Raw genomic sequence first — 21,676 nt, 5'->3', positions numbered from 1 at the left:
TGCGCTCAGCCCTGCTGCCTCCCTGAGAAAGTGGAAAAAGGCCAGGGACCCGGAGACCACCTCTGCGCTTTGCGGCAACGTGTGACGCCACGTGGGGCGGAGCTTCAGCGGGAAGGGCGGAACCAAGGCCACGTCTGCGCTTTGCGGCAACGTCTGACGTCATGTAGGGGCGGGGTTTCGACGGGAAGGGCGGGACCAAGGCCGAAAGTAAACTGTTAAGCCATTCACACTTCGGGAAGAATTTAACGGGACAGTGGTGTGAACGAATCGCAATCAGATCACTGGAGGCAGGGAGACTTGGGGTGGAGACTTCAGAGACTGCAGGTGCTGAGGGTGAGCTCCCGGGTCTGTGGGAAGGGATGGCGTCCTAGTGCTTTATTCCCGGGAATTTGAGATCCCTTCTCCGATCCACGGATAAAGGGAACTAACACCTCAGTTGCCACCGCCGCGCTTTTGAGTTCGCTGCCTGGAGAGGTTTCTGTCACTAGGAGGGGACTGACCAGGCTCTAAAACTCTGATGTGACTAGTGTCCCCTGGAGTTGGGTGATGCGGCGGCCCTAAATTGGCCCTGAGCCCCTAAGACCCTGCCTCCACCACGGAGCACTTCCAACCCATTCATCCGCCCACCTCTTTCACCCCATCGGGAGGAAACTGGATGCCAGGCTGCCGGCGAGGAGCTGCATTCAGGCTGACCCTTTAGTATTGCAATACCCCAGTGCTGTTCTGCAATGGACAAGCCTGGTCTCTGGCTCCAGGGAGAAAAGGGAGGTTTCTGTGCTGAGACATCAGTGGTGGACCAAGTACATCACTTCAGTGGCCCTTCAGGCCCTATTGATGTTTCTATGTAGAGTCTAGGTGACTCCTGTGAAAGACCACGTGAGCACAGTGCCCTGCTGGTTTGGCTTCTAGGGAAAATGCGGACTATAAATGATCCACTTTGAAGCAGGAATTCAGAGTTGCCTGCAGCATGCTTCCTTTGAGTGTCAGGGAAAGTCAACTAATTGTAGTTGTAATGGTTAACACAATTACTTGCCAATGAATTCTATACTCCTTAAAATGGGTTATCTTTTTATCTATAGTCTATAGATTTCTGATGTCATGAGGCCTCTCGAATCCTTTTGCAAGCAGATGAAATTTTGAATACACACATAAATCCTCATAGGGGTTATGTAAGTCTTCAACCTCACCTAGTGTTTACTAAGTAGGCGGTGTTAGGTGTTATGCTTAAGATCTGCTAACCCACCACAGGCAGCTTACAATCTGGCAATGCAGATAAAGCTGTATTAAGAGAAAGTGTAAATCATATGAGTGGTACAAATTACTCTCATGATATCCATAATCAGCAATGATTATAATTCAGTCCTCCATTTTTAACTTGGTTAAACATTACCATCTTGGTCTTTTTTTAACTAATTTTTTTGTTCCTTATTTTGGTAAAGTACTTTACTGTTTACTGTTCATGGACATATTTTACGTGTTCTGTACAGTAGTTATTACTGATGGAGAAACTACATTCAGAAAGTAAACTTGTGGGATTATTGAATTTAGATTTAGGAATTCAGCTCCCATTCATTTGCCATTCATGTTAGATCTGTAGTAACCATTTTACTTGTTTTCTACAACATTCCCCTTCTCCGTCATACTAGCCTTTTCTGTCTCATTCAGGGCATACAAGAGAGAAAAAACATGGGGGGAGAGTATTGATTAGGAGGTTTAAAACTGTAAACTACAAAGTAGATGATCTGAAATGTAAACCCTCATCTAATTTACAATTTAAAATTGTTGTTAAGGAGAAAGTGGAGACCTTATGCGTTATAGACAGCATATAATTGGAGTTCCTGGAGGTGTGCAAATAGTTAATACTATCAGTTGCTAATCAAAAAGTTGGAGGTTCAAGTCTACCTAGAGGTGCCCTGGAAAAAAGGCGTAGTGGTGATCTATTTCTGAAAAATCAGCCATTGAGAACCTCACAGACCACACTGTTTCTCTAAAACGCGTGGTTGCCAATTTCAGGCCTCCATCTGGCTGAGTACTATCCCTAAATATTTTAATTGGCTTTCAAATAAACTTTTCTCTTTTCATAAGGTAATACTGATTCTCATATTCTGTCCACCTTTACAACATTTAGAACAATTTGAAATTGTGTGTGTGACTTAGTTACTGTCAGGCTTTCCTAGTTGACGCTGCACACAAAGAAGCCCGGGGCCATACTTACCCCCAGTACATAATCCAGTGCCTGGCATAGGGTCAGCACTCTAAAAACTATTCGTTTAAACAGAGTAGGCTAGAAATCATGCTCGATACTGAATAATCAGTGACCAAACTAATATCAGCAGGGGCTTGATCTAAGCCTACATCAACCAGAAGATAGGTTTAGCTTATTATTCCACTACTCTGAAGTAGCAGTTTAAAAAATTGTTACTTTATGCTTAAGGCTTTGTTTTTAGGATTGGTTATTTTACTTATATTGAGTTAGTACTTTAAGTAAAATTTAATGGAAGGTATTAATAGGAAGAATAAGAGTAATTGGTATAAAAATTGAGTCACTGTTTTCTTGAGTACACTATTATTTCATTGAAGCTAAGATAGTCTTATGGAAATGTGTAATTTTAATGAGAGGAATTATCTTTTGCATAATTGTAGGTGCTCCTAAGAAAGTAAAAAATGTCAATATAACTATAGCATAGTTCTTTATTACTTGATACATTTATATTTAGTGAATAAGCTTGTATTTAAACATTTTTCCTTAAAAAAATCATGTAACTGATGTGTGTTAAGTCCATAAAAATAAAAGCAAAATCAATGGGCTGAGATGCTCCCCAAACATCTTCACTTTTCAATGAACAGTTTCAGTTCCCGTGTTTTTCTGCATCATGTTTCATTCTCTGTGTAAGAGTGTGGTGGTTGTTCAGGGCCGTGGAGTTGGTTTCAATTGTGTGTCTGAAGGAAACACTGCCTGGTCCTGTGCTCGCCCCCTGATTGTTGCTTGGTTTGAGCCCATTGTTGCAGCCACGGTGTCAATCCCTCTCAATGAGGGCCTTCCTCTCTTGGTTGATTTAATCGTGAATATTTACATACCACTTGACGACATGCGTTTAATACTCAGGATCCTATGTCAGCATCAACACAGTCTACTGTAATAGATATGCCCACCCTCTGCTGAAGAAAGCAAAGCCTCAGAACGTCTCAGAAAGGGTCACAAGTAAACTGTGGCTCCAAGTCTAGTGTTCTCTATCATTTCCAAAGCATATTAATGCAAGTAGAGCTTGATAGAGGAAATGGGGAATTTCAGCTTCTTGGATTTATCGTTTCATGTAAAATATATATGCAGTGGTAGAATTTACCTTTTAACTTCTTTTAAAAGTGAATCGCTTAATTTGATGTCAATAGGTTATTTTAGAATACTTGAAACTTTCTAACAAATTTTACTTTTTATAGATATAAAAATTACTCATGTTTTGTTTGCATTCAGTTCTTATTTATGAACCATGAGACTTAATGTCTTAGCCCAGCCATGCTCTACATAGCATGTTTCTAATCACGGTCAAATTAAAAATGGCTATAGTTTTGAATTTTTTATATTGATATTTTCATCTGCTATCCTAAAATAGAGCTTTTATCCTTTTAAGAATCTATAGTTTAGTTTTTGTTTATTTGTTTGCTGTTTTGCTTCAACTTATTTTAAAATACTGGCAAACAGATCATATCAGAAATGAATTTTTTTATGCTTTTGAAGTGTTTTTAAAGAAGAAAATTTAATATAAAAGTTATTTCTGAATTAAGTTGGTATTTTGTTTTCCTTTTATTAAGCTTCCTATTTTGAAACAATTACACCTGCTTTTCACTTGTCAACATGGTTAGATTCCAAAAACCAAGTTGTTTTGTAAAAATAATTATGTAAAAATGGAAGATGACCACATCAAACCACATCATTATATAACTGCCCAATTTCATCATTATAAAACTATCAAACCACTGAGAATCAAAGTCCAGCCAAGTTGACAAATAATGTGATGAGAGCCATCATTCTTCTTGCATTATACTTTGGCATTCATTATTAGGAGACATACATCATTAATGTGCAAAATAATCAGATAGAAAATTTTTTTACTGTTGTCATACATGTGGGATGCCAGATAATGAGACACCACAAATAAGGCATATATATATAATTTAAAAAGATAATATGAGAGATTCTATGTGGCTTTCACCCAATTTCTCCCAATAGTTATTTAAAGAAAAATATAATGGATAGTTAGCTGACTTCAAGTCATGGTAACTCACGTCAGAGTAGAACTGCCCCATAGGATTTTCAGTAGCAGTTTTAGGTAGACACAAATTTCCGACCTTTCAGTTAGCAAACAAGCATTTCATTATTTATATCACCCAAGGAGACCAATGTTTCTATCTTAAATGATTATAGTGCAAAATCCGAACCTGGAACTTGATTATGGTATAATGCATGTATATCATTCTATGTCATTTTGTATGGTTTAGATTCCTCTCACCGCCACATCAAGGTAGAGAACATTCTAGATAACTACAGCGATATTCCTCATGCTACTGAGTTACACACTAACCTCTTCTTCCTCTCCCCCAACCCTAGAAACTGCTAATGTGTTTCCATCTCACCTGGTAGTATTTGGTAATGATATTTCAATTAAGAGCATGGTTTCTGTTTAGTAATAATTATTGTTAGGGTGCTAATTTTTATTATATGAAAGTTCTTTTATTAGAAGAAAGATTCAAAAGTCGGATCACAATACGTGACCTTTTGAATCTGCACATCTCATAATAGCTCTGAAATTCATCTAAGTTCTTATATAAATAGTTGGTTCCTTCTATTGATAAGTAGTTTCCCACAGTCTGGATGTTCCACATATGTTTGCTTATTCATCTATTAAGAGATATTTTGTTTATTTTCAGTTTTAGACTATAAAATAAAGCTGTAATGAAAAATATATATGTAGGTTTTTGTAAACCTAAGTTTTCATTGATTTGGGACAAACACCCAGGAATGATTGCTGAATCATATATGATAGTGTGTTTTTAGATGTTTTTAAAAGTTCCAAGCTTTTTCCCCACTACCCATTATTTTCTACCTGCAATGTACCAAGTTTCTACCAGAGTGATCAGGTTTCTCCACACCATTGAAAGCCATATTTTATTTTACCTGTTCTGATAGATTTGTAATGATATTGTGTTGTTGTCTTAATTTTCATTTTGTTAACGACTAATGAACATTTTTTAATGAACATCTTTTCATGTACTTATTTCTCAATTGTATGTCCTCTATAGTGAAAAGTCTCCTCAGGTCTTTTGTCCATTTTCTGATTGAATTGTTTGATTATTTGTTAAATTTTTAACATTGAGATTTGAGTGTTGTGTATATAGTTTAGGTATGAGTCCTTTGTCACATGTGTGGTGGGCAAATATTTTATCCCAGGTTGTAACTTGTCTTCTCATACTCTTAACAATCTTTTGCAGAATTTTAGTTTTTATAAAGTTCAATTCACGAATGTTTTTTCCTTAATAAATCATGCTTTTGCTATCATGTCTGATCTGACAACACTCCCTAGTTATTTATCCTGTATTTTCTTCTATAAGTTAAAGATTGCATAATTTTGTTTTATATTTAAATCTTTGATCTATTTTGAGGTAATATTTCATATGGTGTGAGTTCTAGGTCAACATTCATATTTTTGCCTATGGATTTTTAGTTGCCCCAGAATCATTTGTTGATTATGATTCTCCACTGACAGGCTTTTTATACCTTTGTTAAAAAAATAAGTATTCATGTGGCCTATTTCTGGTTTCTTGTCTATTGATCTGTCAGTTCTTTTATGCAGAGCTCGTAATTGTGATTACTTTTATATGGGTCTATAATAAGTCCGCCACTTTTCTGTCGGTTTGTCATACTGTGATGGCTTTTATATTTCTGTGATGCTGGAAGCTATGTCCTTGGTATTAAGTTCCTACAGCATCACCCAAAGAGAACAGGTCTGGGCAGATCTTACAGACTAAGGACAGACTAAAAGAAGGAATAAACCATTCACTTTTGGAGGAAATGAGCCACTGAAAACTTTATGGATAGCATCAAAAAATTGGCAGCTAATGAAGGCTTAGTGAGAAGAAGCATAACCTTGTCCGAGCTCGTGCTAGAACATGATCCCCTCTGGTCAGAAGCCACTCGGAACATGACGAAGGAGAAGCCGCCCTCTCCAAGTGCAGCTGACCGGAATGATGTGACCCTGCAAAGCCTGTGAGAGTAAACCCTTCAGGACTTTCACTTGCTGATGGGAAATGACTCACAATGAGAAGAAACAACTGCAAAAACTGGAACTCGGGATGTATGAAGGATTAATGTAGGAAATGAAATGACTGGTAATGCTTGTAAAAATCTTTTAAATATGATTTAACTATTGAATTATACAATATGTGAATTGCATGCCAGTAAAATGGTTAAAAAATGAAATGGAATGCATAAAGATCAATATTCTAGGCGTTAGTGAGCTGAAATGGACCGGTATCGGTCATTTTGAAACAGACCACCATATAGTTCACTATGCTGGGAATAACACAGTCAAGAGGAATACCGTTGCATCCATACTCAAAAGGACATCTTAAAATTTGTCTGCAAATATAATGCTGTCTCTGATGGGATTATGTCTATCCGCCTTCAAGGAAATCAAATCAATACAACTATTATTCAAATTTATGCACCAACCACTAAAGCTAGTGAGGACATTGAAGAATTCTACTAACATCTTCAGCCTGAAATTGATTATAAATATGCAGTCAAGATGCACTGGTAATTATTGGTGATTGGGATGCAAAAATTGGAAACAAAAAATGGCCTTGCTGATAGAAACAAAGCTGGAGATTGTGTGATAACATTTTACAAGACCAATGACTTGTGCATAGCAAATACCTTTTTCCAGAAACACAAAAGGCAACTGTATAGGTGCATTTCTCCAGGTAGAATACACCGAAATCAAATTGACTACATCTGTGGGAAGAAAATAATGGAGAAACTCGGTATCATCAGCTAAAACAAGGCCAGGGCCCAATTGTGGAACAGACCACCAATTGCTCCTGTTTAAACTGGATTTTATTAAGAAGAATGGGCCACCAGGATTGGAGGAAGGCTTATAGCCTGCTCTGTGCAGGTGACACAACTTTGCTTGCTGAAAGTAAGGAAGACTCAAAGCCTTCAGTGTAGATTACAACTCAATGTGAAGAAGACAAGAGTCCTCGGAACTGGGCCAATAGATAACATCCTGATAAATGGGGAAAAGATGTAAGTGGTCAAGGATTTCATCTTGCTTGGATTCACAAGCAAGGGCAGTGAAAAGAGGACGGCCCTCAACAAGAGGGAGTGACGCAGCGGTGCAGCAGCAGGCTCAAGCAGAAGAACAGTTGTGGGGACGTCACAGGACTCGTCAATGTTTTGTTCTGTTGTACGCCAGGTTGCTATGAACTGGAACAACATATAATAGGTACTGAAATTGTGTAAACGAATTCTTCCCCCATTCTTGGTAGTACAATAATTGTTTTAGGTATCATAGTTTATTTATCATCCTGTATAGATTTTAGAATAATCTTGTGTCCATCTACTAAAAGTCTTATGAGGGTTTTATAGGAAATGCTAAACCTGTATATATCATTTTGGCATTAATTGGCACCTTTACCATGGTATGTCTTTCCTTTTATTTTTATACTTTTCAGCATTTAAATCCTGGACATGTTTTGTATATTTAAGTGTCCCTTTTTAAAAATAATTGTAAATGTTTTTATATTATTTTTGGTTCCCAATTCACTGCTAGTATATATGAATCCAACATTTTTTTGTATATTGACCCTCTATAGCTTCTTTTATTAGTTTTAAGAAGTTTGTTGTTGTTATTGTTGGTAGATACCTTAGCATTTTTCACAAGACAATCATGTCATTTGTAGAGTCAGTTTTATTTCTTGCTTTCCAATGGATATGTCTGTGTTTCTTATCTTGGCTTACTTGCGGGCTAGTGCTTTGGGTACTAAGATGAATAGCATTGTTGTAATTAATATCCTTCCCTTGTTTCTGATGTTATCGAGAAAGCACTCAAATTATTATCATTAAACTTGATGTTAGAAGTTACTTTTTTCAGTATATACTCTTTATCACATATAAAATGTCTGTTAGTTTTTCTAATAGCAGTCCGAGTGCTATTCATTTCTGCTTCACATTTTTCTCAGCTCTGTCATCTGGGGAAATGAGCCCTGGAGCTATAGTGGATTGTAAGTTAGGTTATGATCCAAACAGATTAGAACTTTGACCCACTGGCTGCTCCTCAGCAGAAAGTTGACGTTTTCTGCTTCTATAAAGATTCACAGTCTCAGAAACCCAACGAACAGCTACTCTGAACTGCAGGGTCACTATGAGTAGAAATCAAGCCGATAGCATTGGGTTTGGGTTTCTTTTTCAGTCTGGTCATCTAGGGTATACACAGTTGTGATTGCTTTATCTCTCTGGTGGATTGACTGTTATTGTGTAATGCCTTACTGTACACCTGACTCTGCTGAAATCTACTTTATCTGATACCAATAAAGCATACTTGGTTTATTTTAATAAATGGTTGCATAGTATATCTTTTCCATCCTTTCAATCTACCAATTATAATTTTATTTGCAATGCGTTTCTTATAGGCATGGTGTTTTAAAAGTTATTTTCTGCTAATCTTTTACTTGTTAGGCATAGGCCATTGCAACTGATATAATTATTGATATATTAGTGTTTAAGTTGGCCATTGTTTTCTACTCTTTTGCCTCTCTGTTTTTTTCCTAACTTTTTATGGGCTATTAGAACTTTTAGACATTTCTAGGCCTTTGGGCTAAGATCGAGTGTAGAATTTTTAGAATTCCAGTTTGATTTCTCAGTAGTAACTCTGAAGGGTATCTCTGTATGTACAGCCCCTTTTATATAATTTTGCCATCACTCATTTATAACTTTAAAATATTTCCATTGCATATTTAACAACATTAAATCATACCATATTTTTAATCAGTCATTAAACATAATGCAATAAAAGCAAGTTAAGATGAAAAGTTTACTGTATCCACTCATGTTACTTATTTTTGGTTTTAATATTTTATAAATGTTTTAATTAATAATGTTGTATAAACATAACTTGTATTCATTTCCAAATATTCCATCACCATAATTAGTGCTTCCTAAACACTGACTTTCCCTTTCTCCTCCTCCCTACTAATAAGCTTTTGGTGATAAACCATAGATAGACCATAGATGCATCGGTTTATTTCTGGATTGTCAATTCTATTCCATTGGTCTATGCACCTATTATTGTAATAGCAGTACCAGATTCGGTTACTGTAAGTTTATATCATAGTAAAATTTGAGATTAATACATTTGAGTCCAACTGCTTTGTTCTTCAAGGTTACTTTGGCTATATGAGGCCCCTTGCATCTTCATTTAAATTTGAGGACTGACTTTCTGCTAACTGCAAAGTCAACAGTTTGAATCCAACAGCCACTCTGCAAAAGAAAGGTGATGCTTTCTACTCCAGTGAGCAGTCTTGGAAACCCACAGAGACTGTTCTTTTCTGCCCTATAAGATCATTACGAGCGGGAATCAACTAGGTGACTGTCAGGATGTTCTTATTTATCTAGGTTCCTTCCTGATAGTCTGGAATCCCCTTACCAGTTCCTTTCTGCTTATAAAACTTCCTTTAGCAACTCTTCGAGTAGATCTGCTGATGGAAAATGCTTAGTTTTCTTTCTTCTGAGAATGTCTTGATTGTGTCTTCATTTCTGAATGTTAATTTTGATGGGTGTATATGTTACACAGGGCTCTCTAGAGAAAGGAAACCAGGACACTTATGATTTTATATATAGAGAGATATATATAAATATCATGAAGGAATGTAACAGCTAATTAGTCCACACAATGGTACAGAGGGCTCAGTTCAACTCACTTCTGTGAAACAGTTAATATACTGGAAGTCCTTCAACTCAAGAGGGCTGCTCTGTCCAAGGTCAAGGAAGCAGACAGCTGAGTCTTCTGTCGAGCAATGCAGTCAATCTGGCCAGAGGCAGCAAACAGCAGGGTGGGTCACCAACAGTCTGCCAGATGACAGAATCCAACAGTCCCAAGCTCAAGCGATGTATACACCAGCAGCATGGCGAAGCAGGTCTCGAAGGAACCTCAAGCTCTAGAAACATGATCCGCAGGTTGGGTATCCCACAGGTAGTATAGCTTGCAAGTTGAGGCAGAGAACCTGTTAAGGCAGCCACACACTGGTCCGATCACCAGAGAGCAAGAGAGACATGGGGGCTTGCCAACCCATTTATCTCTTTGCCCTCCAATCAAACTTATTAATACCACATGTTCTTATTGGCCAGGTTGGCACAGTAAATCCACCTATCACAGTGTAGAATTTAGGGTTGCGGAATCTTTTCTTTTCAATGGCCTTTTTTTTTTTTCCAGAAATAGTCTGCCAAGTTCTTCTTTCTAGTCTATCTTAGTCTGTAAGTGCCACTGAAATCCATATACGATGAATGACCCTGCTTGTATTTGAAATACTTGTACTATAGCTTCTAGCATCACATTAGTGCACAGGTCTACACAATAAGACAAATAGACACAACCCAGCCTCATGGAGAAAGTACATAAAGAGAGAAGACCGCACTGTTGTAGCTTTCATAGCTGAAGTATCAGAAATGTGAGTGAAGACTCCATGTTGAACATAGGTTCCCAAATTTATTTGGCCTACCCCCACCCTTTTCAGGAAAAAAAAAATTCAATACCCTCTGGCAATTGAAACCTTTTTCTTATAGCCCATAATCTATGATAAAATATAGGTGTCTGTTTTTGCAGTCCTCTGACCCCGAGAGGGTGCTCTGGAACACTGACTGGATGTCTAACCCAGCCAGGCCTCCATTTAATTTCAACTAAAACTATCGACTGTAGCCATATTGAAGCCCTCATGCAGGAACCTCCATCTGAGCCCACAGAATCATGTCAAGTTATTGGTTTAAATCTTTCTCCCACGGGACAGCTGGTGGTTTCAAACTGGTGACCTTTTTGGTTAGCAGTTCTACATATAACTCCTACCCCACAAGGGCTCCTTGGCATATACGAGGGACTAGGGGATCAAGGTTTCCTATTTGTCTGGCTTCTCTAGTTACCAAATTCCTTTTTTGTTTGTTTGTTTTTTGCTTTCAGTGTTGTAAATGTTTGTGCTTAGAGCTAAACTTGCAGTGTGATGCAGTCACAGTTGCTTTTGTGGCTTGCTGGCCACCTGTATAAAAATGGAATTGCACCAGGCAGAGCGGAGATTTCGTAGCATTCCTCCTCTTCCCCACCCCCACCCCCTCTGAGTTAGTGCACCCAGTGGCATTGCCTGGCAAGGTTCTCTCTCTCTTTTTTTTTTTTCCTTAGTCACCTTCTCCAGCCACCCTCGCAAGGTTCTCTCTAGTCACAGTGAATTTGCTCATAAAATCAGTTTCGCATGGACCTTGTTTTTTGTGATGGCTGATTTAAGAGAACAGCACGTGGCTCAGAAATTTTGTTTCCTGCTCGGGAAATATGCCACAGAAACTGTTGATGTTGAACACAGCTTATAAGGACAACACTATGGGAAAACTCAAGTGTACGCATGGTTTTCAGGGGAAATGTCAATTGGACGTCAGTCAACTTTCTGAACGAATGAAAATGTTGACTCATAGTGCATTTGAACTTCATTCCACCAGGTCAAATTGTTAATCAAGCTTTCTATTTAGAGGTTTTGAAAAGATAGTATAACAGTATTCAACAAAGAAGGCCTGATTTGTGGCAGTCAGGGACTTGTTTTGCCACCACAATAATGCACCTCATGCAGCATTCTCTGTGCGCCAGTTTGGGGCAAAAACAGCATCACACACACACACACACACACACACACACACCTGACTCACTTGACCTTGCTCTGCGACTTCTTTTTGTTTCTTAAGAAAGGACAGCAATTTGATGATTTAGAAGAGGTGAAGAAAAATCCAGGGAGGTGCTGTCAGCCATCCAAACAGATGAGTTTTAAAAATGTTTCCAAGAATGGAATCACAGATTTGACTAATGCATTAAGTGTAATGGAGAGTACTTTGAAGGTGATAAGGTTGTTTTGTAAAAAAATTTAAATATATAGCTTTGAAAAAAAATTTTTTTTGGGGGGGTTCCTCCTCATAGTATCAATATTTTAACAGCTAATTTCATCCCTGAATAAAATGAGTTAAGGTTAAAGGGGTATGTGCTGGATAGCCCAAATAATAGATATCATAGAAAAATATCTCGTTTATATGACATTAAGATTAGATATATAGTGAAGATGGATGGCTTTGAACCAGTTCATTCTGATTTGATCCCTGCTGAGAGTTTACATTTCTGAGAGGTTAGCGCTGAGACAGGGAATGTGAGGTTAAGAGCGGCTTTATTAGGGTAGGGAAAGAGCTCCCGGGAGGGAAGGGAGAGCAGAGAGGGACAGGAGCTTCTTGAGCTTCTGGGGAGTTCTGAGACCCAACAAGTTAGGTCAGGGAACTCGCAGCTTGTCGGTGAGGCGGTGGGAGATACAGAGGGTTTGAGCTAGGGAGGCATACTTTGAAAACAAGAAGGGAGATTTTCTGCTTGCAGCTGCAGGACCTTGAGTCAGGATGGGATCCATGGGAAGTGCCTTTGCTGTTTGCCAACCTACTCCCTGGAGTGCGGGGGCAGGGGCTGCACAACCTTGGTCTGGAGAGATAAGCTCCTTGGACGGTTGGGGCAGAAGATGCATACTTCACTAGGTCATTTATCCTCCCGAGAGGCTGGAAATGGGGACCTTGAAGTTTTATCCTCCTGAGGAGCTGGAGAGGAGATGGGGGCTGCCTAGTCCGGCCCCGGCCCCCAAAATTTCCACTACAGATACAATGATTCTTTACGTCTAGGGTCTTATTCAGTAAATCTGGAGTAGAATTGAACTAGACCAAACTCGTCTGATGCCCTGGTAATAAATCCCTATGTAAATCATTTTCTAAATAAACAATTTCATTTAAGATAAGGTTTATTACTATCTTAAGATAGTTGTATGCTAGCTGTTATAAATATTTTCATATAAATTGATATGGAAGGAAATTTGGGGCCTGAAAAATTTTCATCAAGACTATTACATTAGTGAATTCTTTTTCTTTTTTTTTTTAAATTCTAGTTCTAAGAGCAGGTCGAATTGGCTATGGATAATCCACATGACTCCAATCAACAAACTTCATTTAATGGAATTCCATCCAAAACGAAAAGCAACTTCCTTGTGTCAGAAGATCATGGGCAGAAAATCCTAAGTACACTACAGACTTTTAGAGAACAGAATGTCTTTTATGATTTCAATCTAATTGTGAAGGATGAAATAATCCCATGCCATCGTTGTGTGCTTGCAGCTTGCAGTGATTTTTTCAGGTACTTTAGCTAGTCTCTCGGTGTCTAAGGTTTATAATATTCATCCTTAATGTTTTTAAATGCACTCAGTTTCTCTCCCACAGGACATGCAACACTTGTTTCTTAACAAAGGTAATTAGAAAAAATAAATGTTAACTAGAAATGCCTGAGTATGAGGGTGTAAGTCCGCCCTTTTTAAAGCTCAGCTGTTCCTATGCCAGCACTCCCCACAGTTTTGTGGAACCTGAGTAAACATATTTCATTTATGACAATCATCACAAAGCTGGTTCTTAAACGTCCCAGATTTTAACTTCTCCAGGCTGCTATAAAATAAACACATGCATTCTATTATCTCTGACCTGGCTGTGCTCCCTCCCCTCTGCCCTCTTCTCGCTCTGTTGCATTCAGTAATTTGCTGCAAAATCTCACACAGCTCACAAACTGTACTTAAACGTATGTCATTCACTAGGGAAGGAACAGACGCCCACTTGGCATGAGGATCAACCTGGGAGTAACAGTTTCAACTCGGGATCAGGGGCAGCAAGCAGGTGTCCTGATCCTTCCTGTGTTCTGGCGTGCTAAGGCCCCAGAGTTCCTTCCAAAACTGCTTTCTTCCATGTGACTCCTATGCTTCCTTACTTTTCCCTTCGCCCTTCATCATGGAAAGTATAATAGTTAAATACCTGGCCTCAAGACCAAACACCAAACTCACTGCCATTGAGTCAGTTCTGACTCCTGGTGATCCTATAGGGCAGTGTAGACCTGTAGGTTTCCAAAACTGTAACCCTTTACGGGAGTAGAAAGCCTCATCTTCCTCTGACCAGTTGTGGTTTCAAACTGCTGACCTCACAGTTAGCAGCCCAATGCATAACAACTACACCACCAGGGCTCCTTTAGAGATCCTATAGGTGTGCTAAAATCTAATTACCAGCATCAACACTTTTTAGCCATGTGCCTTAAGTAAATTACTTAACCTATTCACTCTTCAACTTTCCCATTAAAAAAATCAGCATAATGAAAATAGCACTGATTTCATAAAATAATTTTGAGGATTAAAATAACTATTAAATAAGTAATTGTTTAATTACATTAGATTAATGTTACATGATGTTAATATAGTTATCATTTTTAAGCCTAACCAAAAAAAGTAGTGAAACTCTGGTGTAAACACAAAGTTTGATTTTTTTATAACATTATCATGCTAATGAGATTCCTGTAAATATTTGAATTTTCATTCCTCTGCTCTCTTTGTTAAAGTTATGTACGTATTAATTAAGTGTATTGATACATAATCATTGTCCATGGTACTTTTAACTAATTCCAAACTTTTTATGGGTCGGATTTTAACTTTTTAAAATACTGTTAAACAAATCTAAGTAGTGTACTTTTAAAATTTTCTACCTGTTTTGAACAAAATATAGATAGACATTCTATAATTTATACTTTAGTATTACAGGGATGCTAATTAATAATATTTTATGTTATGATCAAGGTTATTGGAATATGGAGAAGATAATATAAAATGGCAGACAACAATGCAATGCATGATAAGTACCCTTTAAAATGTGTTTGGAAAATGAAAATTGTAACGTAAAATCACCAGAGATAAATTGAAGTAGAATCACAAATTCACAAATATCATAACTAGTTTATGATAAGATTATACATTTGATTTACCTGTTAACTGGATAATTTAAAGATAGTTAGGATGCAGTATAGCAATATGAGCTTACCTGTGTTGGTGTGTTAGGCTGAGCTCTCTTGAAACACATGACCAGTGATATATATAATGGGGAAAGAGAACTTTATAACAAGAAAATGGCTCACACCGTTGTATAAGTAAGTAAGTCCAACCTGAGTCTATCTACATCCATATATCGGATGTTAAACTGAGCCTTCTCCTGACCTGAGAAGCTTCAGGGCCTGATCAGCAGAAACACCATGAGCTTCAGAGGTGGATGTATTCAAGGTTAGCAACTAACTCAGGGTAGTGACTGGAGAGGCAAATGAATCCACTATCAGTAGGTCAAATGGCAAGCCCCGGATGGCTCCTGGGGTCGGCAGGTAATATGGGAGGCCACTGGCTCAAGTCCAGAGAACTGGAGGTTGATGAGCTCGATACAGGATCCAATCCTTGCAAAACTCAAGCAAGCTTCCCATGGTGTCTTTGTATACAAGTGTAGGAAGTAGGCCATACCTCAGAGGACACCTCTTTCCAGTTGCATCAGGTCTGTGACTTATTAAACATTTATTCCTTTCAGCCAATCAATTAAATAAGTAGTAAATGTCCTTATTTTCAAGTACAGAATTTGAAGCACAATGAAATTAAGTAAACTCCCCAAGACCACACAGCTAATAAGTGTCAGAGGCTACATACCAATACAAGTAGCTGGACTCTAGAAGCCATGCTCTTAATATTACTGTTCTGTAAACCAAAACTCCAAACTCATGCCCATCAAGTTGCTTTCGCCTCATAGCAACGCTGTAGGACAGAGTAGAACTGCCCCTGTGGGTTTCCCACACTGAAATGTATGGGTGTAGAAAGTCTTGGGCTTCCCCGGCAGAGCAGCTGGGGACTCCCAACTGCTAACCTTCTGGTTTTCAGCCCAAAGCATAACCCGCTGTGCCACCAGGGCTCCCCTAACTGACCAGCCAAATCCCAAGCCCACTGCTGTTAAGTCTATTCAAATCCATAGTACCTCTATAAGATAGGGTAGAACTACTTCATAGGTTTTCTGAAGCTGGAAATCCTTAGAGACGCAGACTACCTTATCTTTTTCCCACAGAGTAGCTATTGTGTTTGAACTGCCAACCTCGTTTATAGCCCAAGCTTGGCACACTATGTCACCAAGCTTCCTTTTCTAATTTCACTTTGTTTTAATAATTGAATGTAATTGTCATCACAGATTCATATTTCTGAATTGGTATTCACTTTATTGAAATACTGTATAATGTGTAGCATGCAGAGAATTGAGAAGTTAAATTAAGAATAATGGATATATAAAAATTATATATTTTCATACCTCTGTATGTAAATGTTAAGGTGTTATATTTAATGTAATAGGAGTTATTTTATTATCCTTCCTTTTCCTTTATTATCCAAAGGTATTCTATCTTTGGAAGACCATTCATGTTTTTCTGTTGAATGTCAAAACTCAAACTCATTGTCATCAAATCAATTCTGATTCACAATGGACAGGGTTGAACTGTCCCTGTGAGTTTCCAAGACTCTAAATCTTTATGGGAGCAAAAAGCCTCATCCTTCTGAGAAGCAGCTAGTGGGTTTGAACTACCAACAGTCCAACATGTTATGCTCTACACCAAATAGATGTAGTAAATCATTTTCTCTATGTAGTACTTTGACATCTGCGAGCCATGATCACAAGGATATTCTGGGTAATATTGGCACAAACACATATAAGCATTTAACCAGACCTGAAACCCAAACTAAAAATAAAACAAAAACTACCATTGAGAGATTCCATCTAGGACAGAGTAGAACTGCTATATACAGTTTACAAAGCTACAAATCTTTACAGATTTGTAAAGAAACAGACTGCCACATCTTTCCCCAGCAGGGCAGCTAGTGAGTTCAGAACACCTCCCTTTTGAGAGTGGCCCTCGCTTCACCAACAGCACCACCATGGCTCGACCTTAAATCTCAATGAATGATCAGCTTCTGTCCTTGGTTCACAGTATGAAAATTAAAAACTCTAGTTATGAAGTTAATGTAAGAGCGGGTGGCAATCTTATTTTTATTAAAACCAGTAGTAAAATACTGATAGCTTCCTGCCTCAACATTTCCAAATAATTTCTATATTTGCTTAAATTGACCCAATGAAATTCCCAATTACTTTAGATTCGATGAAAGTATGAGTCAGAACCTGTTTTGAAGTGCTTTCAAGTGGGTCCAGTTATACAAATGAGGTCTCATCGCCTCTCAGTAGCTGTTACCATAAAAGCATATTTCAGCCTTTTTTGGAATTATAGTACGTTAATTTTTATTAAATCATGTACCCCTTTCCCTAAAGTGTTGAGTAAAATGGAGCATTTTAGACGTAGATATTGTTTGTCTTACTTGGTGGATTCTCTCACAAAAAAAGAAAGAAAAAAAAGAATTCATTGCAAGCATCTCGTACCACACTGCAGTTGATCCTAATTCACCAGTAAATACATTCTGACATTAGATTTTGTTTTCATTTTGTGAATGCGTATAAGAATATCAAATTAGTATACAAAATTTGAATCTTTTAGACAACTTAGCTATTAGAAATATATATTCCTCCAATAGGAGAGACATATAATACATCTATTTGCCAGCACTGCGGAGCCCCGGTGGCACAGCAGCTGAGCACTCAGAAGCGGACTGAACTGTGGGTAGGTCTCACCTGCCAGCGCTCTGCAAAGCAAAGACGTGCGATCTGTTTCTGTCAAGATTTACAACCTCAGAAGCCCCAAGGTTCGGCTCGATTCAGACCCTGTAGGGTTGCTTTGATCTACAGTCATCTTGACAATGGCAATGGGTTTGATTTGGGGATGCTGGCGTTATTTGTGTAAGTATTAAAATAAGTCATTGGATGCTTTAAAAATACATTTCACCTTAATTTTCCAGCAACTTTAGAGTAAAGGAAACATCCTTATTGTGAACATAATTATGAAATGTACCATTCCTTTTTACTTGTTCTTCTGTGGTCTTTATTTTTTCAGGGCCATGTTTGAAGTACACATGAAAGAAAGAGATGGTGGAAGCGTGACCATTACCAATTTGTCCGCTAAAGCGGTGAAGGCCTTTCTTGACTATGCCTACACTGGGGAAACAAAGATCACCGATGATAATGTAGAGATGTTCTTTCAGTTGTCCTCATTTCTTCAAGTTCCCTTCCTAGCTCAAGCTTGCAGTGACTTCTTAATAAAGAGTATTGATCTCGTCAATTGTTTACAGTTGCTGTCAATATCAGACAGCTACGGCTCCACCCGTTTGTTTGAGCATGCATTAGACTTCGTACAGAATCACTTTTCTCTGTTGTTTAAATCCAGTGACTTCTTAGAGATGAGTTTGGGAGTGCTACAGAAATGTCTAGAATCCGATGGATTGAATGTTCCCGAAGAAGAAACTGTCCTGAAAGTGGTCCTTAGCTGGATTCAACATGATTTAGAATCGAGGCAAAAGCACCTGCCTTGCTTGATCAAAACCGTGAGACTACATCAGCTGTCTGTGGAGACACTGCAAGGCTATCTGCTCAGCGAAGAGCATTTACTCAAAAGCACAAACTGCTTTGATATCATCACGGATGCAATTAAGTGCGTGCAAGATTCCGGTGGACTTTTCCCTGATGCTCGACCATCTACAACCGAGAAGTATATATTTGTTCACAAAACTGAGGAAAACGGAGAAAATCAGTACACTTTTTGCTATAATATTAAATCTGATTCGTGGAAAATCCTGCCCCAATCACACCTGATTGATTTGCCAGGATCCAGCCTGTCTAGTTATGGAGAGAAACTATTCTTGACAGGTGGCTGCAAAGGGAAGTGTTGTAGAACAGTTCGACTTCATATTGCTGAGCCATGTCATGATGCCACTGATCAAACCTGGTGCTACTGCCCAGTCAAGAATGACTTGTTCTTGGTATCAACCATGAAAACGCCAAGAACCATGCATACATCGGTTATGGCTGTCAATAAACTGTTTGTCATTGGTGGGAAGACTAGAGAATCTCAGGACATTAGAAGCCTCTTAGCTGTTGAATCTTATGATCCTCTCTCCAAAGAATGGGTCTCCGTTAGCCCACTACCCAGAGGTATATATTATCCGGAAGCAAGCGCATGCCAGCATGTAATTTATGTTCTGGGATCAGAGGTAGAGATCACCGACGCCTTCAATCCATCTCTTGATTGCTTTCTAAAATACGATGCTGCCACTGATCAGTGGTCTGAACTAGTAGCAGAGTTTGGGCAATTTTTTCATGCAACACTCATTAAAGCAGTCCCAGTCAATTACAGGCTGTACATATGTGACCTCTCCACCTATAAGGTGTACAGTTTTTGTCCAGACACTTGTGTTTGGAAAGGTGAAGGCTCATTCGAATGTGCAGGATTTAATGCAGGTGCAATTGGAATCGAGGATAAAATTTACATATTAGGTGGTGATTACGCACCAGATGAAATCACTGATGAAGTGCAGGTCTACCACAGCAGGAGGTCTGAATGGGAAGAAGTGTCGCCAATGCCAAGAGCCTTAACTGAATTTCACTGCCAGGTGGTTCAGTTTAATAAATACAGGGACCCTTGGTTTTCTAATCATTTCTAAAAGCGATATATGGCTGGACGTTCAAACACTATCACAGTTCTGAAAACACAGGAAGTGTGTTGGCCGTAGTGATGGAGGGTGTAGTCCTTATGTCTTCATAAACTATCATGGTTATTAGAGAACTACGATGCATACCTATCATATGTATACTAATAGTTTTCAGAAGCTTCAAATATGAAGTGCATTTTACCAAACATTGTACTGACTGTCACTTAGGCTTTATGTATACTGAAGGCTCTTTGAGGCTTTGAGTTTTACTTTTCCATGCAAGACTGGTAAAAACACCAAGGTTCACAAATTTGTATGTCTTCATGGGAGAAGTCTCTCTAGGTAATAGAAATGTATCATTAAACTCTTTATTACGTGAAGTGAAAAATAAGAGGTTAGAGTCCTGCTCTATTAGCTAGGTATAAATTATTAAAATAATTTCTGATAATAAGTTAATGCCTTTTAAGCACTTCTTTTCATTTACCATATTTTCAGTCATATTTTTTTCTAAAATGTAATATATTGCCTCACTATCTGAACAATACCGTAATCCATTTTTTAAATGAGCCATCTTTTCATTAAGAGCACAATGTACCATGTATTAATGCCATTATGTCACTTAGAGTTATTGAAATGCTTTTCAAATTGCTGACTCTATTAAGTCTCAGTGCCGGTTGGCTTTAGTTTGTAGAAGTATTAATAGCCCTCTTCTTATTTTCTGGCCCAGGCTTAGGAAACAAGCATTCTTCATTTAATTAGTAGTTCTAAGTTAAATCTGGCCTGACTTCATCACAAAACTTGTAACCCATTGAGGGAAGATCTTAGAACATGGGATGGTATTCCAAGCTACATTCTCCCTGTCATTGCGAGGTTCCAACATAATGAAGGGAGTAAAACTCGGACCCCTAAATAAGGTGCAGCTTTTAAATGTACAAAATTTAGTTGTAAGAGATTTCAAGTTTGAAATCAATACCATGTTAATTTTCTGCAATAACAAATATATTAACTGTAAAGTACCATGTTCCTTTACTACATTAAATTATTCATAATGAATTGCTTGTGTTTTAAAAAGTGGCCCAGGCTTTTGGTATTGATAGTAATACTCCTATTTGCAACACACGTTTGTTTAGACATGTACACATCTTTCACCGAAATCATGTAAGAGGATCAGCCACACTTGTTCTCAGCTAGAGTGATTCTGCCTTGAATCCCTTGAAAGAAGGGATTTTGCTTTAAGGCCCCTGATTTCAGTCTGGAGAAATACACTGACTGGATTTCTCTGTAACCAAATGTAGCTGCCTAGAGCAAACAAACAAAGACCCTCGATGAGATCTATTGGCTGGCTGCAACAATGGGCTCACATCAATATTTTGAGGATGGTGAAGGACCAGGCAATGTACGCAGAGTTGCGCTGAGTTGGATCCAATTTGACAGCTGCTAACACGGTAGAAGGATCACTGATAGTACAATGGTTAAGAGCTCATCTACTACTGAAAGGTCTGATCACTGAAAAGCCAGTGGTTTGAACACACGAGCTATTCCACAGGTGAAAAGATCTAAGATCTAATGATCTGCCCATCTTAGGAGACTACAACGCATGTTGTTGCTGTCTATGCTGACTCAGTGACCGTGTGCGACAGAGTAGAATTGTGCCGTTGGGTTACACTTATTCCTTTGCCTGAGCCCATTGTAGCAGCCATGGTGTCAGGGCATCTCCTTGAGTGCCTTCCTCTCTTTGGGCGGCCCCTCTGCTTTATCAAGCGTGATGTCCTTCGCCAGGGCTTGATCTCTGCTGGCAACATGTCGAAAGCATGTAAGACGAAGTCTCGCATCCTTGTCTCAGGAGCACTCTGGCTGTACTACTTCCAACACAGAATTGTCTGTTCTTTTCGCAGTCCATGGTACTTTCAATTTTCTCTTTAATACCACGATTCAAATGCAT

General features: G+C 38.5%; 1 protein-coding gene across 2 annotated transcripts; it reads left to right on the top strand.

Moving 5' to 3' along the window:
* The first annotated feature begins 256 nt into the window (after positions 1-256).
* KBTBD3 (kelch repeat and BTB domain containing 3) lies at positions 257-21,413 on the top strand. Of its 2 annotated transcripts, none has more exons than XM_045297789.1 (3): positions 257-324; positions 13,213-13,457; positions 18,144-21,413. In XM_045297789.1, the coding sequence occupies exons 2-3, from the start codon at positions 13,237-13,239 to the stop codon at positions 19,744-19,746; spliced, it is 1,824 nt and encodes a 607-aa protein (XP_045153724.1). In that variant the 5' UTR covers positions 257-324; positions 13,213-13,236; the 3' UTR covers positions 19,747-21,413. The 2 variants fall into 2 exon arrangements, with proteins under 2 accessions (XP_045153724.1, XP_004709049.1); XM_004708992.2 differs by having other exon boundaries at positions 281-333.
* Positions 21,414-21,676: the final 263 nt, after the last annotated feature.

The sequence above is a fragment of the Echinops telfairi genome, unplaced genomic scaffold, assembly GCF_000313985.2.
Source record: "Echinops telfairi isolate 266 unplaced genomic scaffold, ASM31398v2 ScPeMD7_7421;HRSCAF=8459, whole genome shotgun sequence".
In the NCBI taxonomy this organism is placed as follows: Eukaryota; Metazoa; Chordata; class Mammalia; order Afrosoricida; family Tenrecidae; genus Echinops; species Echinops telfairi.
This window is presented reverse-complemented; position numbering and strand designations above follow the sequence as displayed.

Excerpts from the sequence above, each read along its gene's own strand:
- KBTBD3 (XM_045297789.1), top strand. The coding sequence starts at position 13,237 with ATGGATAATCCACATGACTCCAATCAACAAACTTCATTTAATGGAATT. Across the intron at positions 13,458-18,143 it reads GCTTGCAGTGATTTTTTCAG|GGCCATGTTTGAAGTACACA; the intron begins GTACTTTAGCTA and ends TTATTTTTTCAG.